Genomic DNA, 19,680 nt, shown 5'->3' with positions numbered 1-19,680 from the left:
CCCCCCCCCCAAAAAAAGAAGAAAAAAAATCGTTAGGGCAGATCTCTAGATAGAATTTCCAAAAGAAAACAAAATTTAATAGTCTCAAAGACTCAAAGGGTACGAGGAGGGAGATAGCTCAGTGAATAAAGCACTCGGATCCCCAGCATCAACCTAAAAGCTCAGTAGCTGTGGCAGCAGAGCTATGATCTCAGTGCCTGAGAAGCAGAGAAAGCAGAGCCCTAGCAGCTCATAAGCTAACCAAGCTGAAAAGCTCCAGGCTCAGCAGGAGCCCCAGCCTAGTAAATACAGTGGAAAATGACTAAGGAAGACACCTGGTGGTACACCTAATAATCCCAGCACTTGGGAGGCAGAGTCAGGCACATCTCTGTAAGTTTGAGGCCAGCCTGGTCTACAGAGGAAGTTTCAAGATAGCCAGAGCTGCTACATAGTGAAACCCTGTCTCAACACCTACCCTACCACCCAAAGAAAGACACCCAACATCAACCTCTGGCCTTCAAGCATGTGCATCGGCTGGCAAATGCAAGACAAAACGACACATCTGGATCACTAACAACCTGGGAGGTGAGGGTTGTTAATTTTTAACTCCATCTTACCATTATAGACCGAAGACCTCGGGCACCTGTTTTTCTTTCCAGTGCCAATCTAGCTATGGCTTTCAAAGCATCCTCAGTAACATTCAGTTCACACTACAGATGGGTAAAAGAGAAATGAAAACTTAAGTAAGCCCTTGGTGATCTACTCCTAATAAAGCCATGTAGCATTTGATATACTAACTGTATTGACTATTATTACTTTTCCAGATCCAGAAATTTTTATAAACAATGGGACCAATAGCTATTTCACAGATAATCAGGACAAGGCTAGAGAGAAAGGCAAGGCTCCTGAGGGCTCTGTCTCTTGACAGACCTTTACTCTTTACAGACTAGACTGTCTCTTACCACTTAGACCTCATTACAGATGACTTTCATTGGCACCCTAAAATTTTCTTTTTGTTACAGTGGACTAAACCTAGGGCCATGTACTCCAGCACTGAGCTACACCCCGAGCTGTCTAAGTACATTTTAAAGAGTAGAAAAATCTCACAATGTATAAGAAAAAGTCTGTCAGTTCATGATGCTTTAGAATGGCATCCTTAAGCGGTATGTTTAATCAATTAACCATTGGGAACATCATGGCTGGGAGTCATGGTTTGCTCCTTGGCTGGGTATGAGGCTCAGTGGTGAGGTGGCTGCATGGCAACAGAGAGAAAACTACACTGAGAGATGCCCAGGTCACAAACTCAAAAGTGTCTTTTATCTAATTGGATGTGTTGGCTGCAGTGGCCTCCATGTTTGCACATGAGAAGAAAAACATATATATTTATATATGAATATAAAAATATACGAACAGTAAAAGCACTTAGAATATCAGGCTGAAAGAACAATTCTGTGCATTTGGCTTGGAAATGCTGACACTAAGCTGACACTTCTCTATCTTTGTACTTTTTGCTCATTTTAACTCAGAAAAAGCAAAACTCACAAATGCTGAATGTAACACACCATGCCTTCCTACATCTATACCAGGTTAGTATTCAAGATGGGCATGGTTCTCTTAATATATTGGGCTACCTTAAAATAGAATTCTGATATAGAAAAAATCATAAAGAAATTAAAGCCTAACCTTATCCATGCTGAATAAAGCCTGATATTGAGGAACGACAGCATTCCGTGGCTCCGTCAGTATCTGTACGAGTGTCTTCTCATCTAGGCTGTGCAAAGGAACAACCACAGGCAACCGTCCAACAAACTCTGGGATCATGCCAAACTCAATAAGATCTCTGGCTTCCACATGTCGGAGTAACCGATCTTTCTCTTCAATGTCCTGATGAGTGTTGGATTCTCCACTTCGATTAGCAAGATCTGCAGCAGCTGCAGCCCTTCTGCCCTTTCCCAGGTTAGACGGTGTTCCAAATCCAAGGTACTGTCCAAGAAATGAGAGACTGTAATTAGTAGACGGATGTTGTAAAAGTGCTTTACACCTGTAAGCCCCACATGAAAGAGGTTTAATACCTTGACCAAGGGTTTGCTTTTCTAAGTAGCAAAGCCAAGATCTGAATTCAGGTCTTAGATTTCTGCTAAGTTCACAACTAAATGAAATCCCTAAATCCTAATAGGTTAAAATTTTGTGGCGAATCCTCTTTTGACATGTCCTTGGTTCTTTAACATTACTTTTAATTTTATATAACTCTACGATCAAATCCTTTTTTGGAAGTCTGAAGAAGCACTAATAATTACTAATATTAGAACATAGTTTTCTGCCTTTGGTTACAGAAACTTAAATACAAGCTAATCTGTTGGGCTGGAGAGATGGCTCAGTGGTTAAGAGCGCCGAATGCTCTTCTGAAGGTCCTGAGTTCAAATCCCAGCAACCACATGGTGGCTCACAACCATCTGTAATAAGATCTGATGCCCTCTTCTGGTGTGTCTGAAGACAGCTACAGTGAGCCCGTGGGGCCAGAGCAAGAAGAAAAAGTGTCTGAAGACAGCTACAGTGTACTTACATATAATTAATAAATAAATCTTTAAAAAAAAAAAAAGCTAATCTGTTACCATGTTTGTCATACATGAAGGAAAAAAAGATTCTCCATTAACTTATATAGAATTTCAACAGCAAGAAATAAATTAACTAAAATAAGAACTGAACTGCATCTAGGCTTGATGACTCAGTACATGTAACACAGGTGGAGCCTATGAAACTACTACTAAATTACTACTTAGAATTAGTACATTAAGGCAAGAATTCAAGGACAACTTAAAGCAAACTGTCAGAAAGGGCATTATAATACACTCACTTAGGAATGTCACAACATGTAATAGTAGTTACTAGATAAACACAAAAGCAGGACAAACACATGGCGTTCTAGGTTTCTCACCACCATGTTAACATTCCATCTTACTGGAACCAATCAACTGGTGCAGGAAGCGCACCCTGAAATCCAAGCCCCAATTAAAATCATGGCTTATAAGAATTTTTTATAAGAGGGGGGCTGGAGAGATGGCTCAGTGGTTAAAGAGGATTGGCTGTTTCTTTCAGAGGTCCTGAGTTCAATTCCCAGCAATCACATGGTGGCTCACAACCATGTAGAATGGGATCTGATGTCTTTTTCTGCCATGTAGGCATACATGCAAATACAGTGCTCATATATATAATTAAATTAATAAATCTTTTTTTAAAAGTGTAAAACTCCGGTGGTGGTGACACACGCCTTTAATCCCAGCACTTGGGAGGCAGAGGCAGGCAGATTTCTGAGTTCGAGGCCAGCCTGGTCTACAGAGTGAGTTCCAGGACAGCCAGGGCAATACAGAAAAACCCTGTCTTGGAAAGAAAAAAATAGATAAAAAAAAAACCCAACTTCCCCAGGGAAAATATGTTTCCAAAAATGAAAATGAAATAAAAAACCATTAAAAAAAAAAGCGTAAAACTTTTTTTGTTTTTTTGTTTTTTTTTCTGCCTGCCTCTGCCTTCCAAGTATTGGGATTAAAGGTATGCCATGCCACCACTGCCCTGCTGTTTAAAAATGTTTTACAAGAGACACCAATAAGACACAGTAAAATCACAATCCTTTCCCTACCCTTTTTTCCTCTAAGTTCTTCCTCCTATTTGGAAAATCAGCAGTTATTTATGACAAACTTTAAGGGCAATGAGATTACTGTTTGCTGAGCCCCAGCTGCTCTAGCCCATTTGTTCCCCCTGCAGCTAATCTCAAACAGTACAAAAGCTCCTTAGAAAAAATATAAAACTAAATTCATCAAGTTACACTTCAAAACTGTTCATCCATAGGTACACTGAGACAGGGTCTCACTGTCATCCTGGCTGTCCTGTGCCATCATGCATAGCTAATTCATAGGTACTTGGAAATCCTATTATTTGTTACTCTAAAATTCAAACAACTAGGGATATACATTTTTTTTTTTTTTTGGTTTTCCGAGACAGGGTTTCTCTGTGTAGCCCTGGCTGTCCTGGAACTCACTGTAGACCAGACTGGCCTCGAACTCAGAAATCCACCTGCCTCTGTCTTCCAACATTGGATCTTTCTAAGACAATCCAATGACTAGTAACCAGTAGACAAGTGAATAGAAGCTGAGTGTTCATCATGTGTAATTTTATATTACCTTATGCAGAATTCCAAGGAAAACTTACCTTTTCATTTTTCCTCCTGCTGATGATTCTGTCTAAACCATTAAAGGCACCTGATGCCACAAACAAGATATTTGTTGTATCAACTTGAACTGTCTCTCCGCGTAGTTTTCGAGAATTCTTTTCTGGAACATTGACTATTGTGCCTTCTAGAAGTTTTAATAAACCCTGATAATGAATGAATTGTAGTATTACCATATGTAAAGACATTATTACACATCAAATAATAGGATTCAATGGGGAAAATAATACATGATTATGGTCAATGAGTGTAACTAATGAAAACTCCCAAATTTCTAAAACCAAAGTAAAAATCAACTGCATTTATCAACTTGATACTTCAGAACTTAGTTGTAATTCAGTAAACAGTTATCTAAGGACGCTGAGTCTAATGGTAGTGCCTTCCTTTCCCCATCCCATCTCCTCTCCCACCTCCCCTTAGAGCTATGTAGCCCAGGCTGGTCTTGAGCAGTGATCCTTTTGCCTCAGCCTCTTGGGTGCTGGATTTTAGGAAAGAGCCACTAGACCTAGTTTGATGGCAAACTCTTAATGCAGACAGAATAATGATTCTATAAAATGGTAACGAACAGTGAGAATATTCAAAATTGAAACATAATAGATTTTTCATGTGAATGCTATTAACATAATTCTATAGTCAACTTTGAGAGTATATTTTGAGATGTTTTCATAAAAAAATTATTTGGGGCTGGTGAGACGGCTCAGCGGGGAAGAGCACCGACTGCTCTTCGGAAGGTCATGAGTTCAAACCCCAGCAACCACATGGTGGCTCACAACCACCCGTAATGAGATCTGATGCCCTCTTCTGGTGTGTCTGAAGACAGCTACAGTGTACTTACATATAATAAATAAATAAATCTTAAAAAAAAAATTATTTGATAAGTATGACAAAAAACAATTCTGTGTTCGTCAAAAAAGAAAGCAGCAGCACTTTGGTTTGTCACAGTTAATTGTCATTATAGATAAGTTTATTACTGTGATCACTAGACTATTGTGACTTTAATTATGACTCTGCATTAAAATGAACTGCTGTTTTATTTTATACCATCTTTCTGAGTGTCACGGAGGCTAACCTCAAGCTCACTGAACTCTTAGTCCTCCTTCTGGTCCCACACAGCCCCTGGGATGACAGGTATGCCACCATGGCTGCTTTCTTTTCTTTCTCTTTCTTTTCTCCTTTACTTTTCTTCCTCGGCTTCTTTTGGTTCTAGGGATTGAACCCAGAGCCTTGAGCATGCAAGGCAAGCAAGCATCTCACCACTGAGTGACATCTGGTCCCTTATGCTAATCCTATATGAAGAAACATGCATGGAGTATTTGTATCTAATTTTCAGCTTTTTAGAAATGTTTAAGAGGGCCTCTGAAGAATAAAAACAAACCAGATTAAAATAATTTAAATTTCCTAAGTAATACAATTTATTTCTTTTTGAAAATTCATTTATTTTTATTTTATGTGTATTGTGTTTTGCCTACATGGATGTCTGTGTGAGGGTGTTGGATCCTGAAGTTACAGACAGTTGTTAGCTGCTATGTGGGTGTTAGGAATTGAACTCAGGACCTCTGGAAGAGCAGTCAGTGCTGTTGACCACAGAGCCATCTCTCCAGCCCCAAGAAATATAATTTCTTATTTAAAAATCACTAAAAAACCTCTTTTTAGGATCTGACCTACTTTAAACAGTATGTGAAACTAGGTGTGGTGGCACATGCCTGTAACCCCAGCAGACTGAGGCAGGAATACTGCTGCAAATTCAAGGGCAGCCTAGACTACACAGACCTTGTCACAAAAAATCCCAAATAAAATAAATAAATAGATAAATAAATAAAGTGGTATATGAAGTTTAGGGTGGGAGAAATAAAACTGAATCTAATTGAATGTGAAACCAAACGTACAATACTTGGGAAGCTGATGTATTCCCTTCCTTTTAGTGGGCTTGAACAAAATATTCAACTGCTTACTTGCTGAACGCCTTCTCCACCTACATCCCGTAACTGATGAATGCCTGGCACACTGCCAATCTTATCTACTTCATCCAGAAAGACAATTCCTATAATTTAAGGAGGATTCTATTTATAATATGAAAAAGAAAGGCACAAGATAGTCTCAGCTTTAAAAAGAATGGATATAGCAAAGCAAAGTTATTAAATTTTTTAACACTTAACATGTAAAGGCTTAGTCACTTAAGAATATCATATCTTTCTTATTCATCTTTTATATAACTATTGTAGAATTGATTCTACAGCATAAATTTTGAGAATGATAACCAAAACACTGTCTGACAACAATTATCTATACTAATAAAAATGTATTCAATCTTTTTCCTTATGGTAAGGTGAGATACAGCATGAGGCATGGAGGGTTTGTTTGCTGTATCTTCAGTTTATTCTTCCCCACATCTATCCCCCACACCACACACATTTAAGTATTCAGTGTGTGTATGTATGTTTGTGTGTCTATGGGCATACACGTATCACGGCACACATGGAGGTCAGGAGATAACTTGCATGAGTGGTTCTCTCCATTCACTATGTGGACTCTAAGGGTTGAACTTAGGGCATCAGACTCAGAAGTCAAGGCTTTTGTCTGCTGACCCACCTCGATGGTCTATCACCGATAGATTTGTCTTAAAGCAGTGAGTGCTTTTCAACTGTCCTAATGCTGTGACCCTTTAATGCACTTCCTCATCTTGTGGGGACCCCAACCATAAAATTATTTCATTACTATGTCATAACTATAATTTTGCTGTTATAAATCATAGTGTAAGTATCTGATATATAGGATATCTGATCTGTGAACCCAAAGTGGTCATGACCCACAGGCTGAGAACCACTGCCTTAGAGGGATCTGACCGGGAAGCTGTTAGGATCTTCATAAAGTACTCAGAGAAAGGAAACAAAGCATCTATGACAACCTTGGAGGAAGAGGCTACATTCTTCTATACTCATCCATTCTAAACCCTCTCATCCTTGCCCCTGTCCCCAACCTTCCCCCACCACCACCACTAGAAATCTAGAGAGAAGTAACAACAAAAACACCACTGGGAACACAAAGGCCTAAGTGAGTAATAACAGCCTGTTTTTCACTCTACCAGCTGTCTTTGGAGCCATAGGACATAAGCATGCCTCAAAGTGGGCAACACTGTGCTTTTCTATAATTAAAAAATGTTAGCCCTTGATTCAAAATGAGAATTATACTATTTCTTAATACTAGATTGATTTTTCAAGACACTTCATCTGGGGACAGACAAGCTAGACTTAAACAACATACCTTGTTGTGCTTTCTCTACATTGTAATTGGCATCTTGGAGTAGTTTGGCAATCACAGACTCAATATCTTCACCTACATATCCAGCTTGAGTCAAAGTTGTACAGTCACAGATAGCAAAAGGAACATCAAGGCATTTAGCTAAAGTCTGTGCCAGCAGGGTTTTACCTACAAACAAAAATAGTAACTGAAAATATGGCCTTACAATTTTTCATAAAAAAAAAAACAAAAAAAAAACCTAAAGTATATAATGAAACTTGAAATGTTATGTGTGTTCTCTACTATATTCAGACCTTATTTTATTATTCCTTTCATGAAGTTATAGATTGATATAATTAATATGTTAACTAAAATGATAGGGATTAGCCAAAAGGGCACATGAATATCTCAAATTCAGTTTATCGTCTAAACAGTGAACAGTAATCATATAGGTGGAGCAATCTTAGATTTTGTTTTTGTTTTTTTTAAAAAAGGATTAGGATTAAGCCTTGTATTTTTATTTAGGTTTTGTTTGTTTGTTTGTTTGTTTTTGTTTTTTTGTTTTTCGAGACAGGGTTTCTCTGTGTAGCCCTGGCTATCCTCGAACTCAGAAATCCGCCTGCCTCTGCCTCCCAAGTGCTGGGATTAAAGGCGTGAGCCACCACCCGGCTTGGTTTTTTTGTTTTTTTTTTTTTTGAGACAGGTTCTCATGCTGTCTCAAACCTGGTTGGCCTCAAACTTGTGGCAATCCTCTAGCATCAACCTGCCAACTGCTAGGATTACATACAGGCCTGAGAGCCAGAACCCACTATTATTATAGGGTATAGGTTATAGTATCAGCCTCTATTTTTAAAAATACATAGTAAAGTTCCCCAAAATGTTATTTACCTGACCCAGTTGGTCCAAGCAGCAAAATATTACTTTTTTCAAGTTTTATCTCATCGTGAGGAGAATCCAACACGTCGCCTCCTCGTTTTTCCTGAGGCATCTGCTGATTTACCTGCTGCTGCATGGATGCTCCCAAGGCGTTGCCATGTGGGCTGATCCCAGCAATCTGAAGCAACTCTGGGGAAAAATCACACTGGGATTACTAGAGCTGCACTTGAACTTACTTGAAAAATGTTCCATACAATCATATCCAGAAACAAGAAGCACTTACTGAAGACAACTTAAAATATTTCAGTACTGCTTTACCCCCAAAAAATAGAATTTCAAATTGACTGGTGGCAAATGCTAAATACATGATTACAATGAGCTTCAAATGAAGAAAATAGAAAAGAACTCTCCTCCATAGTTATATCGGTGTGCAAGTGTGCTCCTCAGAGTATAGTACAACAGAACAGTGCTTGAGCTGCCAGCCTTCCCTTGCTGCCAAACCCTGCACAAGTTACAGAAACTTGCTGATTCTGTTTTCTATCTATAAAACAGAATTATCATGTATCGTACTAATTTCAAACACATAGTTGGATGTAATAAGGATAAACAATTGATTTTAAAATACTATGCAAAATTAAGGTCTATCTGTCCATCTTTCTTACTTTCTGAATAAATGAAAGGCTGGACTATAGATAAAAGCAATGAGACCAAGTACTGGGGAACACACTTTTCAAGTACTGGAAGCAGAGGGTGGCAAATCCCCGATTTCAAGGGAAGTCTGGATTACAGAGTGGGTGTCTAGGCCAACTAGTTACACAAGCAGACAAGAAGGGAGGAGGAGGAGGAGGAGGGAACTAGAAAACAAGTTCTGCTCTCAACTTGGCTGCCTCCTGCTTATGGAACCATGAAAAGTTGCCTAACTTTAACTACAATATGAAAATACTGTGACACTGGCCTTTTCAAGTCTCATCTTCCTGTAAAAAAAGTTTCTTTTAGTGTAGCAGGAAACCAAGTGTGGCAAATCTCACTATGAATGTCCTTATCTGAATAATCAACAGGATCCTTCTAGTCCCTTTAACAAACAAAATATTTAACTAGTTTAATAAAAATGAATGCTTATTCTTTTTTTTCCCTCTTCACTAGAATAACTCAGTCTTTAAAGATTTTCCACCTTGGTAAATAATCAAATTTTTGCCAGTTCTCATCACTATCTGTGACTACATCTTGCTAGTATATAATTTTGGATCATATACTATATTTTATGTGTATGAATGTTTTGCCTGCATATATGTGGACCATGAGCATGCTTGTGTCCTTGGAGGTCAAAAAGAGGGGACTAGATTCCCTGAAACTGGGGTTACAGATGGTTATGAGCCATCATGTGAGTACTGGGAAGTAAACTCAGGTTCTCTGCAAAAGCATCAAGTGTTCCACACCACCGAGTCATCTCTTCGGGCCCCTGGGTTTCCTTTTAAGCTACTTCTAAGAAATGAGTTAAGGGTATCATCGTGCTGTCTAGTAACCATTTAATCAAGCCAATAGACAGAATAATAACAGCTCAGCAGTCATCCAGTTATCATTTGTCCTAGTTATCATCAATCATCACTTTAATAATCATGCTTATGGCTAAAGGCTAGTCTAGTCTTAAGATTACTAGTGTAATATACACAGAACAGAGTTGTAAACATCGGAATTAGTAATTCACAATATTATTTGCATTAGGGAATATGCATGTCTGAATTTAGCTGCTACTGGCAAAATTTTCTTTTTAATTTCTGGGAAACACAATTAGGAACTGTAATAATAAAGGTCTTGACTTTGATTTAGCTCTGTTCAATAGAGAAAAATGAGACTTAGATAATTTTTTTAATTATAAGAGGTAAACAAATAACAATAAAGCAACATGATATACATGTTTTATTTATTCAGGGAGCTAGGGAAGTGGTCTAGCAGGTAAAAGCACTAGCTGGATAACGGGAACAACCATGAGTTTGGTCCCAGGAACACATGTGAAATCTATGCCTTTATAGAAAGATGCAGGGCTGGCTTGGTATACACAGCACAGCAGCAGAAACAAGAAAGACGCTGCATCAACAAAGTGCAGCTCCTGGCAGTTATCTTCTGACCTCCATGTGCTATGTTGGCCACATACACAACAAAACAAACTGGCAATGGTGATGTCAATTACTTTATTTTATGAGTAGTGCCCCAGATTATACTTTGAGATGAGTCCACTTTCAGGTAGCCCTCCATCCCTGCTTTGCCTCTCTCTGTTAGTTCTCCACAATAACAGCTACGAGCAAAGGTTAGAGTGATGGTCAGTGACATGGAGCCCAACAGATCTGGGTCAATTCGTAAATTGCTTATAGTTTTACATTCCAGTTTTCTCATTTATAAAATGAAAAATAAAAGTTTATGCCTTGAAGTTTTGGAAAGATTAACCGAACACACATAAAACAGCACAGTGCCTATAAGATAAGGTTTATGATTATAGGAACACTTGCTCTTATTACTACTCTTTTAGTCATTCATATACCGCCAAGGGATCTAGCTCAGTGGCAGAGCATTTGTTTAGTGTGCATGAGGCCCCAGGTTCAATCTTCACTACCACTAGAAAAAAAAAAGGAATTATTCAGAGTATAAAGGCAAGCTAAGGATTATATCTGGCACTTGATTTAAGAAACGGTGTTATATCAGGACTTGATAGTGCATGCCTTTAATTCCAGCATTTGGGAAGTGAGGCATAAGAATCTACAAGTTTGAGGCCAGTTTGGTCTGCAGAGTGAGTCTCAGTGTAACCAAGGATACACAGGGAAACCCTGTCTCAAAAAACAAAATGAGAGGCTGGAGAGATGGCTCAGCAGGAAAGAGCACTGAATGCTCTTCCAGAGGTCGAGTTCAAATCCCAGAAACCACATGGTGGCTCACAACCATCCGGAATGAGATCTGACAGCCTCTTCTGGTGTGTCTGAAGACAGCTACAGTGTACTTACATATAACAATAAATAAATCTTAAAAAAAAAAAAAATGAAAAACATAAAAAGAAACAGTGTTATGTTCCAAAAAGCAGGGAAAACCATTTGTGTCTAAGGATATCTAATATCCAAAGGAACACAGAATACTTTTCAAAAAATTTATTTTATTAGTAGGATGAGGTAGTACACTTCTTTAACCCTAGGACTAGACAAGCAAAGGCCACCTAGTATATATAACAAGTTCCAGGACAGGGAAGGGGGTGGTGGGTGGGAGCCATCCCATGCCTAAGCACGTGCGCTGCTATGTAAATGTGGATGTCAGAGCTCTACTCTGTAGCACTGGGTCTTCCCTCCCACCTCAACCAGGGTTCTGACGACTGAACTCAGGTCATCAGGGTTTACACATCAAATGTATTATTCCATGAGTAATTTTGTTAGTTGAGAAAAACTTCTGTATTATATATTAGTCATGACTTTGGTCTAATGTCCTAAGTTCAGAACCCAAAATTCTACACAGGACATAATTAAACAGTACATAGTGATAAATTATAATTAAATGTCTGAAATGTTTGTTTACAAGCCAACTAATACAATTATAAACTGTTTTAACTGAGGTGCTTGAGTACTATTATTTGTTAAAATTTAAATTATATTAGGTGTCTTGTAGACAGCTAGTCATTACATATATTATTACATGAGCAGCATTTCCAAGTAATCACTATAGACTTTCTTTTACTAATTTATACGACTTTCACTAGATATAAGCCTAAGTTTATTAGTATTGATTGACTGTTGATTATATCTTTAGATTTGAGTGTCTATGTATATTCAAACTAGCCTGAGACTCTCAATGTAGCTCACTGGCCTTAAATTCACTGAGTGCTAGGATTACAAGCATCCACCGCCATACTTCATTTAGATCTTATATTCTTCTAAATAATTTAATTCTATTGCATTAACTGTAAGTCTTTAAAAAATCTTTGTGTATGGGTATTTTGCCTGCATGCATGTCTGTGCACCACTTGCCTGATTATTGCCTTTGGCAGTCAAAAGGCAAACTGGAGCTCCTAGAGCTGGAGTTTCAGAGAGTTGTGAGCTGCTACTAAAGAGCAGCCAGTGCTCTTGGCCACTGAGCCATCTCTCCAGCTCTACTGAGAGTATGTCTTATTTTTTTACTGTGTCATTTATTATTATCAGTATTTCCATAAATGTAAAAATAACTTGGTCAAGGTATGGTGGCACACATCTGTAACACTCTACAATTCAAGACCAGCCTTGGCTACATAACTAGATCACTGTATGAAGCAGACATGTACATACCCATGCACTCATACAAACACAATATAATTTTCTCTTTAAAAAATTTAAACTTAGCCAGGTGTCAGTGGTGCATGCCTTTAAATCTAGCACTTAGGAGGCAGGTGGATCTCTGAATTCTAGGCTAGTCTAGTTTACAGAGCCAGATCTAGGATAGCCAGTGCTACCAAATGAAACCCCATCTTGAAAAACAGCAACAAAAATTTTTAATTAAACGCACTGATTTTTTTTTTATTGGATTAGTTTCCCTCTATGCTACAATACACATGCTGAGGTTAGAAGACACTGTATGAGTCCATTTTCTCCACTATGTGAGTACTGACTCGGGTCACCAGGCTTGCTTGCACATCAAGTGTCTTTCTTTACTCATTTGGCCATCTTGTTGGTCCACAAAAGATTAGGGCCTGGAGAGATCGCTCAAGAGTTAGGAGTGCTTTTAAACAGGACCTGAGTTTGTTTCCCAGCATCCACAACAGGCAGTTCACAACAATCTGGAACTCTAGCTCCGTGAGGAGCCAACGCTCCTGGCTTCCATGGACACCTGTTCTCATTTGCTGTTTTGTTTGTGTGTGTATGTGTTTGCTTGCTTGCTTTGAGACAAGGTTTCTCTATGTAGCCCTGAGTGTCTTGAACTTCACTCTACAGACCAGGCTGGCCTGGAACTCAGAGATCTGCCTGCCTCTCAAGTGCTGAGATTAAAGGTGTGCACCACCACCAACCATCCCCTGGCAAAAAAAAAATTTTTTTTTAAAGATTTATTTATTGGTTTTTGGTTTTGTTTTGGGTTTTCCAGACAGGGTTTCCCTGTGTAGCCCTGGCTGTCCTGGAACTCACTCTGTAGACCAGGCTGGCCTCCAACTCAGAAATCCACCTGCCTCTGCCTCCCAAGTGCTGGGATTAAAGGCATACACCACCACTGCTCGGCAATTTATTTATTGTTATATGTAAAGTACAATGTAGCTGTCTTCAGACAGCACCAGAAGAGGGTGTCAGATCTCATTACAGAGGGTTTTGAGCCACCATGTGGTTGCTGGGATTTGAACTCACAACCTTTGGAAGAGCAGTCGGTGCTCTTACCCACTGAGCCATTTCACCAGCCCCAGCAAAATCTCTTTGAAAACTTGTTCCAGCCCAGGCAGTGGTGGCATATGCCTTTAATCCCAGCACTTGGGAGGCGGAGGCAAGCGGATTTCTGAGTTGAAGGCCAGCCTGGTCTACAGAGTGAGTTCCAGGATAGCCAGGGTTACACAGAGAAACCCTGTCTCGAAAAACCAAAAAACCAAAACCAAAAACAAAAACAAAAACAAAACAAAAAATAAAAAAAAAACAACCAAAAAAACAAAAACCTCATTCCAAAGTTCCATATCACATATAAAAGTGACATTTAAATGATGCACAAGAGAGAGTTAAACAACCCTTCTTGTAACGCACAGGCGAGCAGATCATCACTGCCACTGAGATGTGTTACTGAGGCGATCTCAGAAACAAAGAGTACAGACAGGAGGGAGGCGACTTACTTGTAAATCTGTACTCATCCTCCCGTCTTCTTATTTCTAACTCTAAGAAAGGAGATAAAAAGGGCAATATGAAATATTATATATGTGTTTAGTCTGGGGCAGCCAAGAACGAATGTTTACCTCCTGCCTTCTTCCAAATTCATTTAAAGGATGTATTCAGTTTTCCACTTTTCAAGTTATGAAACAATTTTTATACAACATCCTTTCTATGTTAAAAAACTGAAACCAAGCTTAATGATGGTTGCCCAGGTACTAATAGTCACATAAGTAGAATTTAAAATTATTATCTGTTAATTATCTATTAAAACTACTATCTATTTTAAGAGAATAATAATTTATGCATCATGAGTTGAAATTCTTCATACTATAAATGTAAAACTTTTTGCTCTTCTACCATCTCCTACAATTTAGATATTAATGACTGAAAAGAACTAGAAAATAGTTGATACATGACAAGACTGCGTGCTCTTTGGACCTTATAAAAATGAAAGTCCTATGTCCACCATTAGATATGACTTCTGCTTTCTAAAAATAAGGTCAACTCATATTGCCACATAACTATTTTACAAAAAGCTCAACAGGTGAACAGTGTCTTCATTAAACCAGTTATATATTTAATAGCTACTTAAAAGCATTAGCAGAAGTTCCTCAAATTATAAGATAATGACTAAAAGAACCTAAAATGTTAGATTTTAGACCTATATCAGAAATCAGGGCTCCCTGGACAACAAAATAAAAACCTAAATATTTATATTTTATTTGGATTATATCTTATATTTAAAAAAATCAATTCTATTGCTATACTTTATTGTCTATAGTAAATTGACATTACATAATTATATATTAGAATCTCAGGTTAATAGGAAAACATACTGAAAATTACTTACAAATTTGCCCTTAACCTCAAACTCTGTAGCTGCATCCAATCCCCTCCCCCTAGAATGCTAAATACGCTGTTAGGTTACCATTTCTGACTTAGGCAAATCAAATTCTGTACTCTGAACCCAAAAGACAAAAACTAGAGCTATCCAGAGCACTGCAGTGATCGGTCCACAGTAATCTCAAGAACGCAAAGCCACTCAACCTCTCCAGCAAGCACCCAGGTTTTGTGATGCCCATTATCCAAGCCAAAGACAAGCTGTGAGGCCAAGCAGAGACTCCCAGCTGAGCTTCTCGCACATTTCCTAGAGATCCTCAGGAACATTCACTCCGTGATTCCAAGCTTTAAGAAACAATACTTACCTTACAAAAGTTAATATACGTTGGCACTTTTTATTCTCACCTACTTAATAAAAAAAAAAGCTACTGGTAAGGCACCAAAATGATTTCATAATCTACTGTGAGATAATTTAAATGTTGTACTCTGGTAATAATATTTTCAAATAAGAGTTACAAATAAAGATTAGGCATAGTAATCTACATTGTGGTCAATTACCAAAACCACTGACCTCTAGGTGTTAATGATGTCTGCTTCTCAACCTCTGCTTGCTGTCTCAGATTAGCGGGAATGTTATTATATATCCTCTTATAATGATTATACACAGCAACTGAGAGCACTTTCTTAGCAAACGACTGGCCAACAACGTACTTGTCGAGGTAGTTATAGATCTGAAAAACGATTATGTATAGACAGTTTACTATGAGCCATCATAAGAACAAGCACATTTCGAAACTACAAGCTAAACAACTTTTCTTAGAGTTTCAAATTTGAAAAAAAGTTCCCATTAAAAATGGAATGTCTAGCCATGCAGTGGTGGTGCACATCTTTAATCTCAGCACTTGGGAGGCAGAGGCAGGCGGATTCCTGAGTTCGAGGCCAGCCTGGTCTACAGAGTGAGTTCCAGGACAGCCAGGGATATACAGAGAAACCCTGTCTCAAAAACAAAAAACAAAAAACAAAAAAAGAGAGAGAGAGAGAGAGAAGTGTCTAAGGCTGGAGAGATGGTTCAGTGGTTAAGAGTGCTTGCACTCCTGCAGAGGATTGGATTTTAGTTCCTAGCACCCACAGGAGGCAGCTCAGCACTGTTTGTAACTCCTCCTCCAGGGAATTTGACATTCTCTTCTAGCCTAAGCAGGCACCCACCCCCAAACATACACAGACATAGACACATGCACAGCAACTTAAAAGTTCGTTCTTTCCTTTTTGTGGGGAAGGGCACTGCCTGGGATCAAACCCAGGGCTTGGATGTTGCCTTGAATGTTCTGCCACTGAACCACACCCTCAACTCACTTTTGTTAATAAAAACTGAAGCTGTTTCATACTTCATATTACCAACTGTCTAGAACCAGCATCAATTTCTTGAGTTTTTAACAATGAAGGAACTGGACATGGTACCACATGCTTGTAATTCTATTGTGTGGGAGGTAGAGGCAAGAGGATCTCAAGTTCAAGGCTGCCCTAAGTGACATGCACGCACGCACGCACAGAAGCTATTAATGCAATTAATTCCTGAAGTGTTAAATCACTTATTTTCTAGACCTTTGACCCAGATGTCCAAAATCTACACAAATTAGCAAAGATATAAAACTTATTATTACATTATTTTACATGACCATTTCTTTAGCCTTAAATTATAGTTGTTTTCAGATCTTACGCAGCCCTCAAATTTTCTATCTCAGCATTACTAACTTTGCCACAATAGACATGGAGTCAGACACACACGAATACCCCAAACACAGAAGAGGAGGACAAGGAGTGCAAGTGTACAGACTACCAGTACATGCCAGGACAGAGAACTCGGGGCCAAGAAGCACAGGCTGCTGGGTTCTCAAAAATACACTGTAGTCAGAAGAACCAGTGCACACTCTGTCATTCCTTCACAGGACCAAATCTTACTACTGAAACGTGTACAAAGACTTCACATCATCAAAGCCATGGTGGCACACACAGAGCAGACCTAGAAGTTGTCTTCTGATCCCCACACACATACCAAGAGCACATGTATGTGTACATACACACACAGACACACACACACATACACACGCACAAATTAAATTAAATTAATATTAAAAACTTATATGGCTAGACACAGTAGCATATGCCCATGCTACCAGCACTTTAAAGGTGAAGGCCGGAGGATCCAAAGTTCATCTTGAACTACTTGGGGAGTTCAAGGTTAACCCAGGCTACTAGGAACATGGGACATGGGTTTCAATAAAAAAACAAAACAACAAAAAAGGTAAAGACCGGAGGAGCTTATCTAGACACTGTTAGGATTTAACATAAACAGGAAGGGCAGAGCAATAGAATGTCTTCAGGAGAAGGGCTTCCTCTACCTTTTTGGGGGGCGGAGGTGGTTTCTGCTGGAATGCCAACTTCACAGCCTCCGCAGCTGACTCTGGTTCTTTAATTATGCTTTTCTTTGAGTCTGCTTCCGACAACACAACGAAAAAATGATGACATTTTTCACACTTTACAAAGCGCGTGGAAGCTGAAAAAGAGAAGTCAAGAAAGGAAAACTTTACAGATAACTTCAATAATGTTCACCTTAAAAACTCACTGTAGGGCTGGGGATGTGACTCAGTGTCACAGTGCTTCAGCTAGTTGACTTTTTGTCCACTGGATGTGGCAGTACATGTAATCTCTGCTCTTGTGAGGCAGAAAGACAAAAAATTCAAGGTCGTATTGAGCACAGTCACAGGCCCATATAAGCCAGAAAGTAAAACTTTTTTGTACCAAAAAACAAAAACAAGTGGGGGAAAAAAAAACCCAACAGAAAAACTGGGCCATCGAGCCGGTCAATAGGTCAAGGTATGTGCTTCTAAGCCCAGTTTAATACCTGGAATCCACGTGGTAGAAGAGAAGGCATGCCCAAAAATTATCCTCTGATCTCTACACATGCACACATATAAATAAATGTATTAAAATCAATTAAAATATTGTATTAATTTCTACTAGATTCTTTTCCTGATCTAATATTCATTAAGAGATCTGGTTGTAATCCAGTTTCCATTTACTAGAGAGAAAGTTTAAAACTAGTTTGAGAATACAGACTAATCATCTAGTTTACTGAAATACCTGAATAGACTGTGACAAAGCTGTGAGTAGATTTTCTATTATTTTTATGAAACCTTTCAGAACTTAGAGTGATTTTAATTGCTAAAAATGTAAGAGATACATTCCCCCTTCCCCTGCAACCCCCGACAGAAAACTCTGTGTAGCCCTGCTGTGGTGGAACTTGCTCTGTAGACCAGGCTGGCCTTGACATCTGGCTGCCTCTGCCTCCCATCCACCATGTGTAAAGGTGTGCTGGTGTGAGGGGTGGGGTGGGAGCAGAGGAGCATGTCAGATCTTAGGAGCTAGCTATAGGAGGTTGTAAGGCACCCACATAGATGCTTGAATCTGCACGTGGATCCTCGAGAAGAATAGCAAGCATTCTTAACCACCGAGCTGTCTCTACAGTCCTACTGTTCCCATTTTTTAAAACAAGCAAATTTAGAATATATGATGAGAGAAAGGAGGAGAGGTAGGTTAAGCCAAACTAAAGATGGAGGGAAAACCCACTACTTTGTAAGTTAATTTAGAAAATGTAACTTAGAGGCTATAGAGGCTTGATGGCTAAGAATGTTTACTCTCCTGCAAATGATCGACGTTCCAGTCACAGCACCCACATGGCAGCTCACAGTAGTTTATAACCAAATTTCCAGGGGATCTAAGACTCTCTTCTACTTTCCTGGACTTATGTACACAAGTGTTACATATAAGCCCGAGCAAACACATACATATACAATTTTTAAAAATCTTAAGTCTTAAGTATAATTTTTTTAAAAAGTTTGAACATAGGTATCTCAATGCCAGGTGGAGGGTTACCTCCCATTATGAATTGGTCAGAGAAAACCCAGAAAACCCCAAAAATAACACACGCCATTGCCATTGTTCGTGGATAACCACAAAAACAAGACGGTAAAGCCATAATGCTTAAAAACACAACACACTTGGTGGCAGAACATAGAGAAATCAAGCTGGAATTAACATGAAATCTTCCTCCCTACTGGCTAGCTTTCATAGTACCAGAAGGTGCTATGTAGGCCAAACTACAAGCTACAATACTGATCTGCTGCCAGGGAACATGTAGCTGGTGCAACAGTGGCTCAGAGGTTACGGTAATAAGCAACCTCTTCTGGATTTGATTAAGCCTGCTCCACAGGAAGGAACTCATGCCTGGTCCTCTGAACCCCATGACTTCAGAGGGCAAAGGCTCTAAGGGGTAGTAGCTGAGATAGAACTTGCTTCTGTCTTGTTTAATGGACATGTTGTCAAACTGCTTTCTCACTGTCTATGTTTATAGATAGATTACTGTTGTCCTCAACCTTCACAGGGAGCGCTTCTTTGCAGTGGTCAGCAGCTAAGAAGAAATGACTAGTGAGTACTCAGTACTAAGTGAGACACTAACATCAATCCCCTCCAGCCCCAGAGCAAGGATCGAATAAGAAGCGGCAGAAAGGCCAGGCAGTGGTGGCGCACGCCCTTAATCCCAGCACTTGGGAGACAGAGGCAGGTGGATTTCTGAGTTCAAGGCCAGCCAGGTCTACAGAGTGAGTTCCAGGACAGCCAGGG

The 19,680-nt window shown here is 39.1% G+C and overlaps 1 protein-coding gene across 2 annotated transcripts in view; it reads right to left on the bottom strand.

The window, feature by feature from the left end:
* The window catches only part of Clpx (caseinolytic mitochondrial matrix peptidase chaperone subunit X), a 41,694-nt gene that overhangs the window by 5,093 nt on the left and 16,921 nt on the right, over positions 1 to 19,680 (bottom strand). The window contains exons 4-12 of one of the 2 annotated variants that reach the window (XM_031343814.1): positions 17,400 to 17,554; positions 15,572 to 15,731; positions 14,124 to 14,165; positions 8,327 to 8,503; positions 7,463 to 7,627; positions 6,154 to 6,242; positions 4,183 to 4,347; positions 1,663 to 1,962; positions 597 to 689 (exon numbers count right to left, since the gene is read on the bottom strand). In XM_031343814.1, coding sequence (XP_031199674.1) covers positions 597 to 689; positions 1,663 to 1,962; positions 4,183 to 4,347; positions 6,154 to 6,242; positions 7,463 to 7,627; positions 8,327 to 8,503; positions 14,124 to 14,165; positions 15,572 to 15,731; positions 17,400 to 17,554 — 1,346 coding nt within the window. The remainder of the gene's footprint in view (positions 1 to 596; positions 690 to 1,662; positions 1,963 to 4,182; positions 4,348 to 6,153; positions 6,243 to 7,462; positions 7,628 to 8,326; positions 8,504 to 14,123; positions 14,166 to 15,571; positions 15,732 to 17,399; positions 17,555 to 19,680) is intronic. The other variant, XM_031343815.1, reaches the window with a different exon arrangement.

Source organism: Mastomys coucha, unplaced genomic scaffold, assembly GCF_008632895.1.
Source record: "Mastomys coucha isolate ucsf_1 unplaced genomic scaffold, UCSF_Mcou_1 pScaffold23, whole genome shotgun sequence".
NCBI classification, from domain to species: domain Eukaryota; kingdom Metazoa; phylum Chordata; class Mammalia; order Rodentia; family Muridae; genus Mastomys; species Mastomys coucha.
This window is presented reverse-complemented; position numbering and strand designations above follow the sequence as displayed.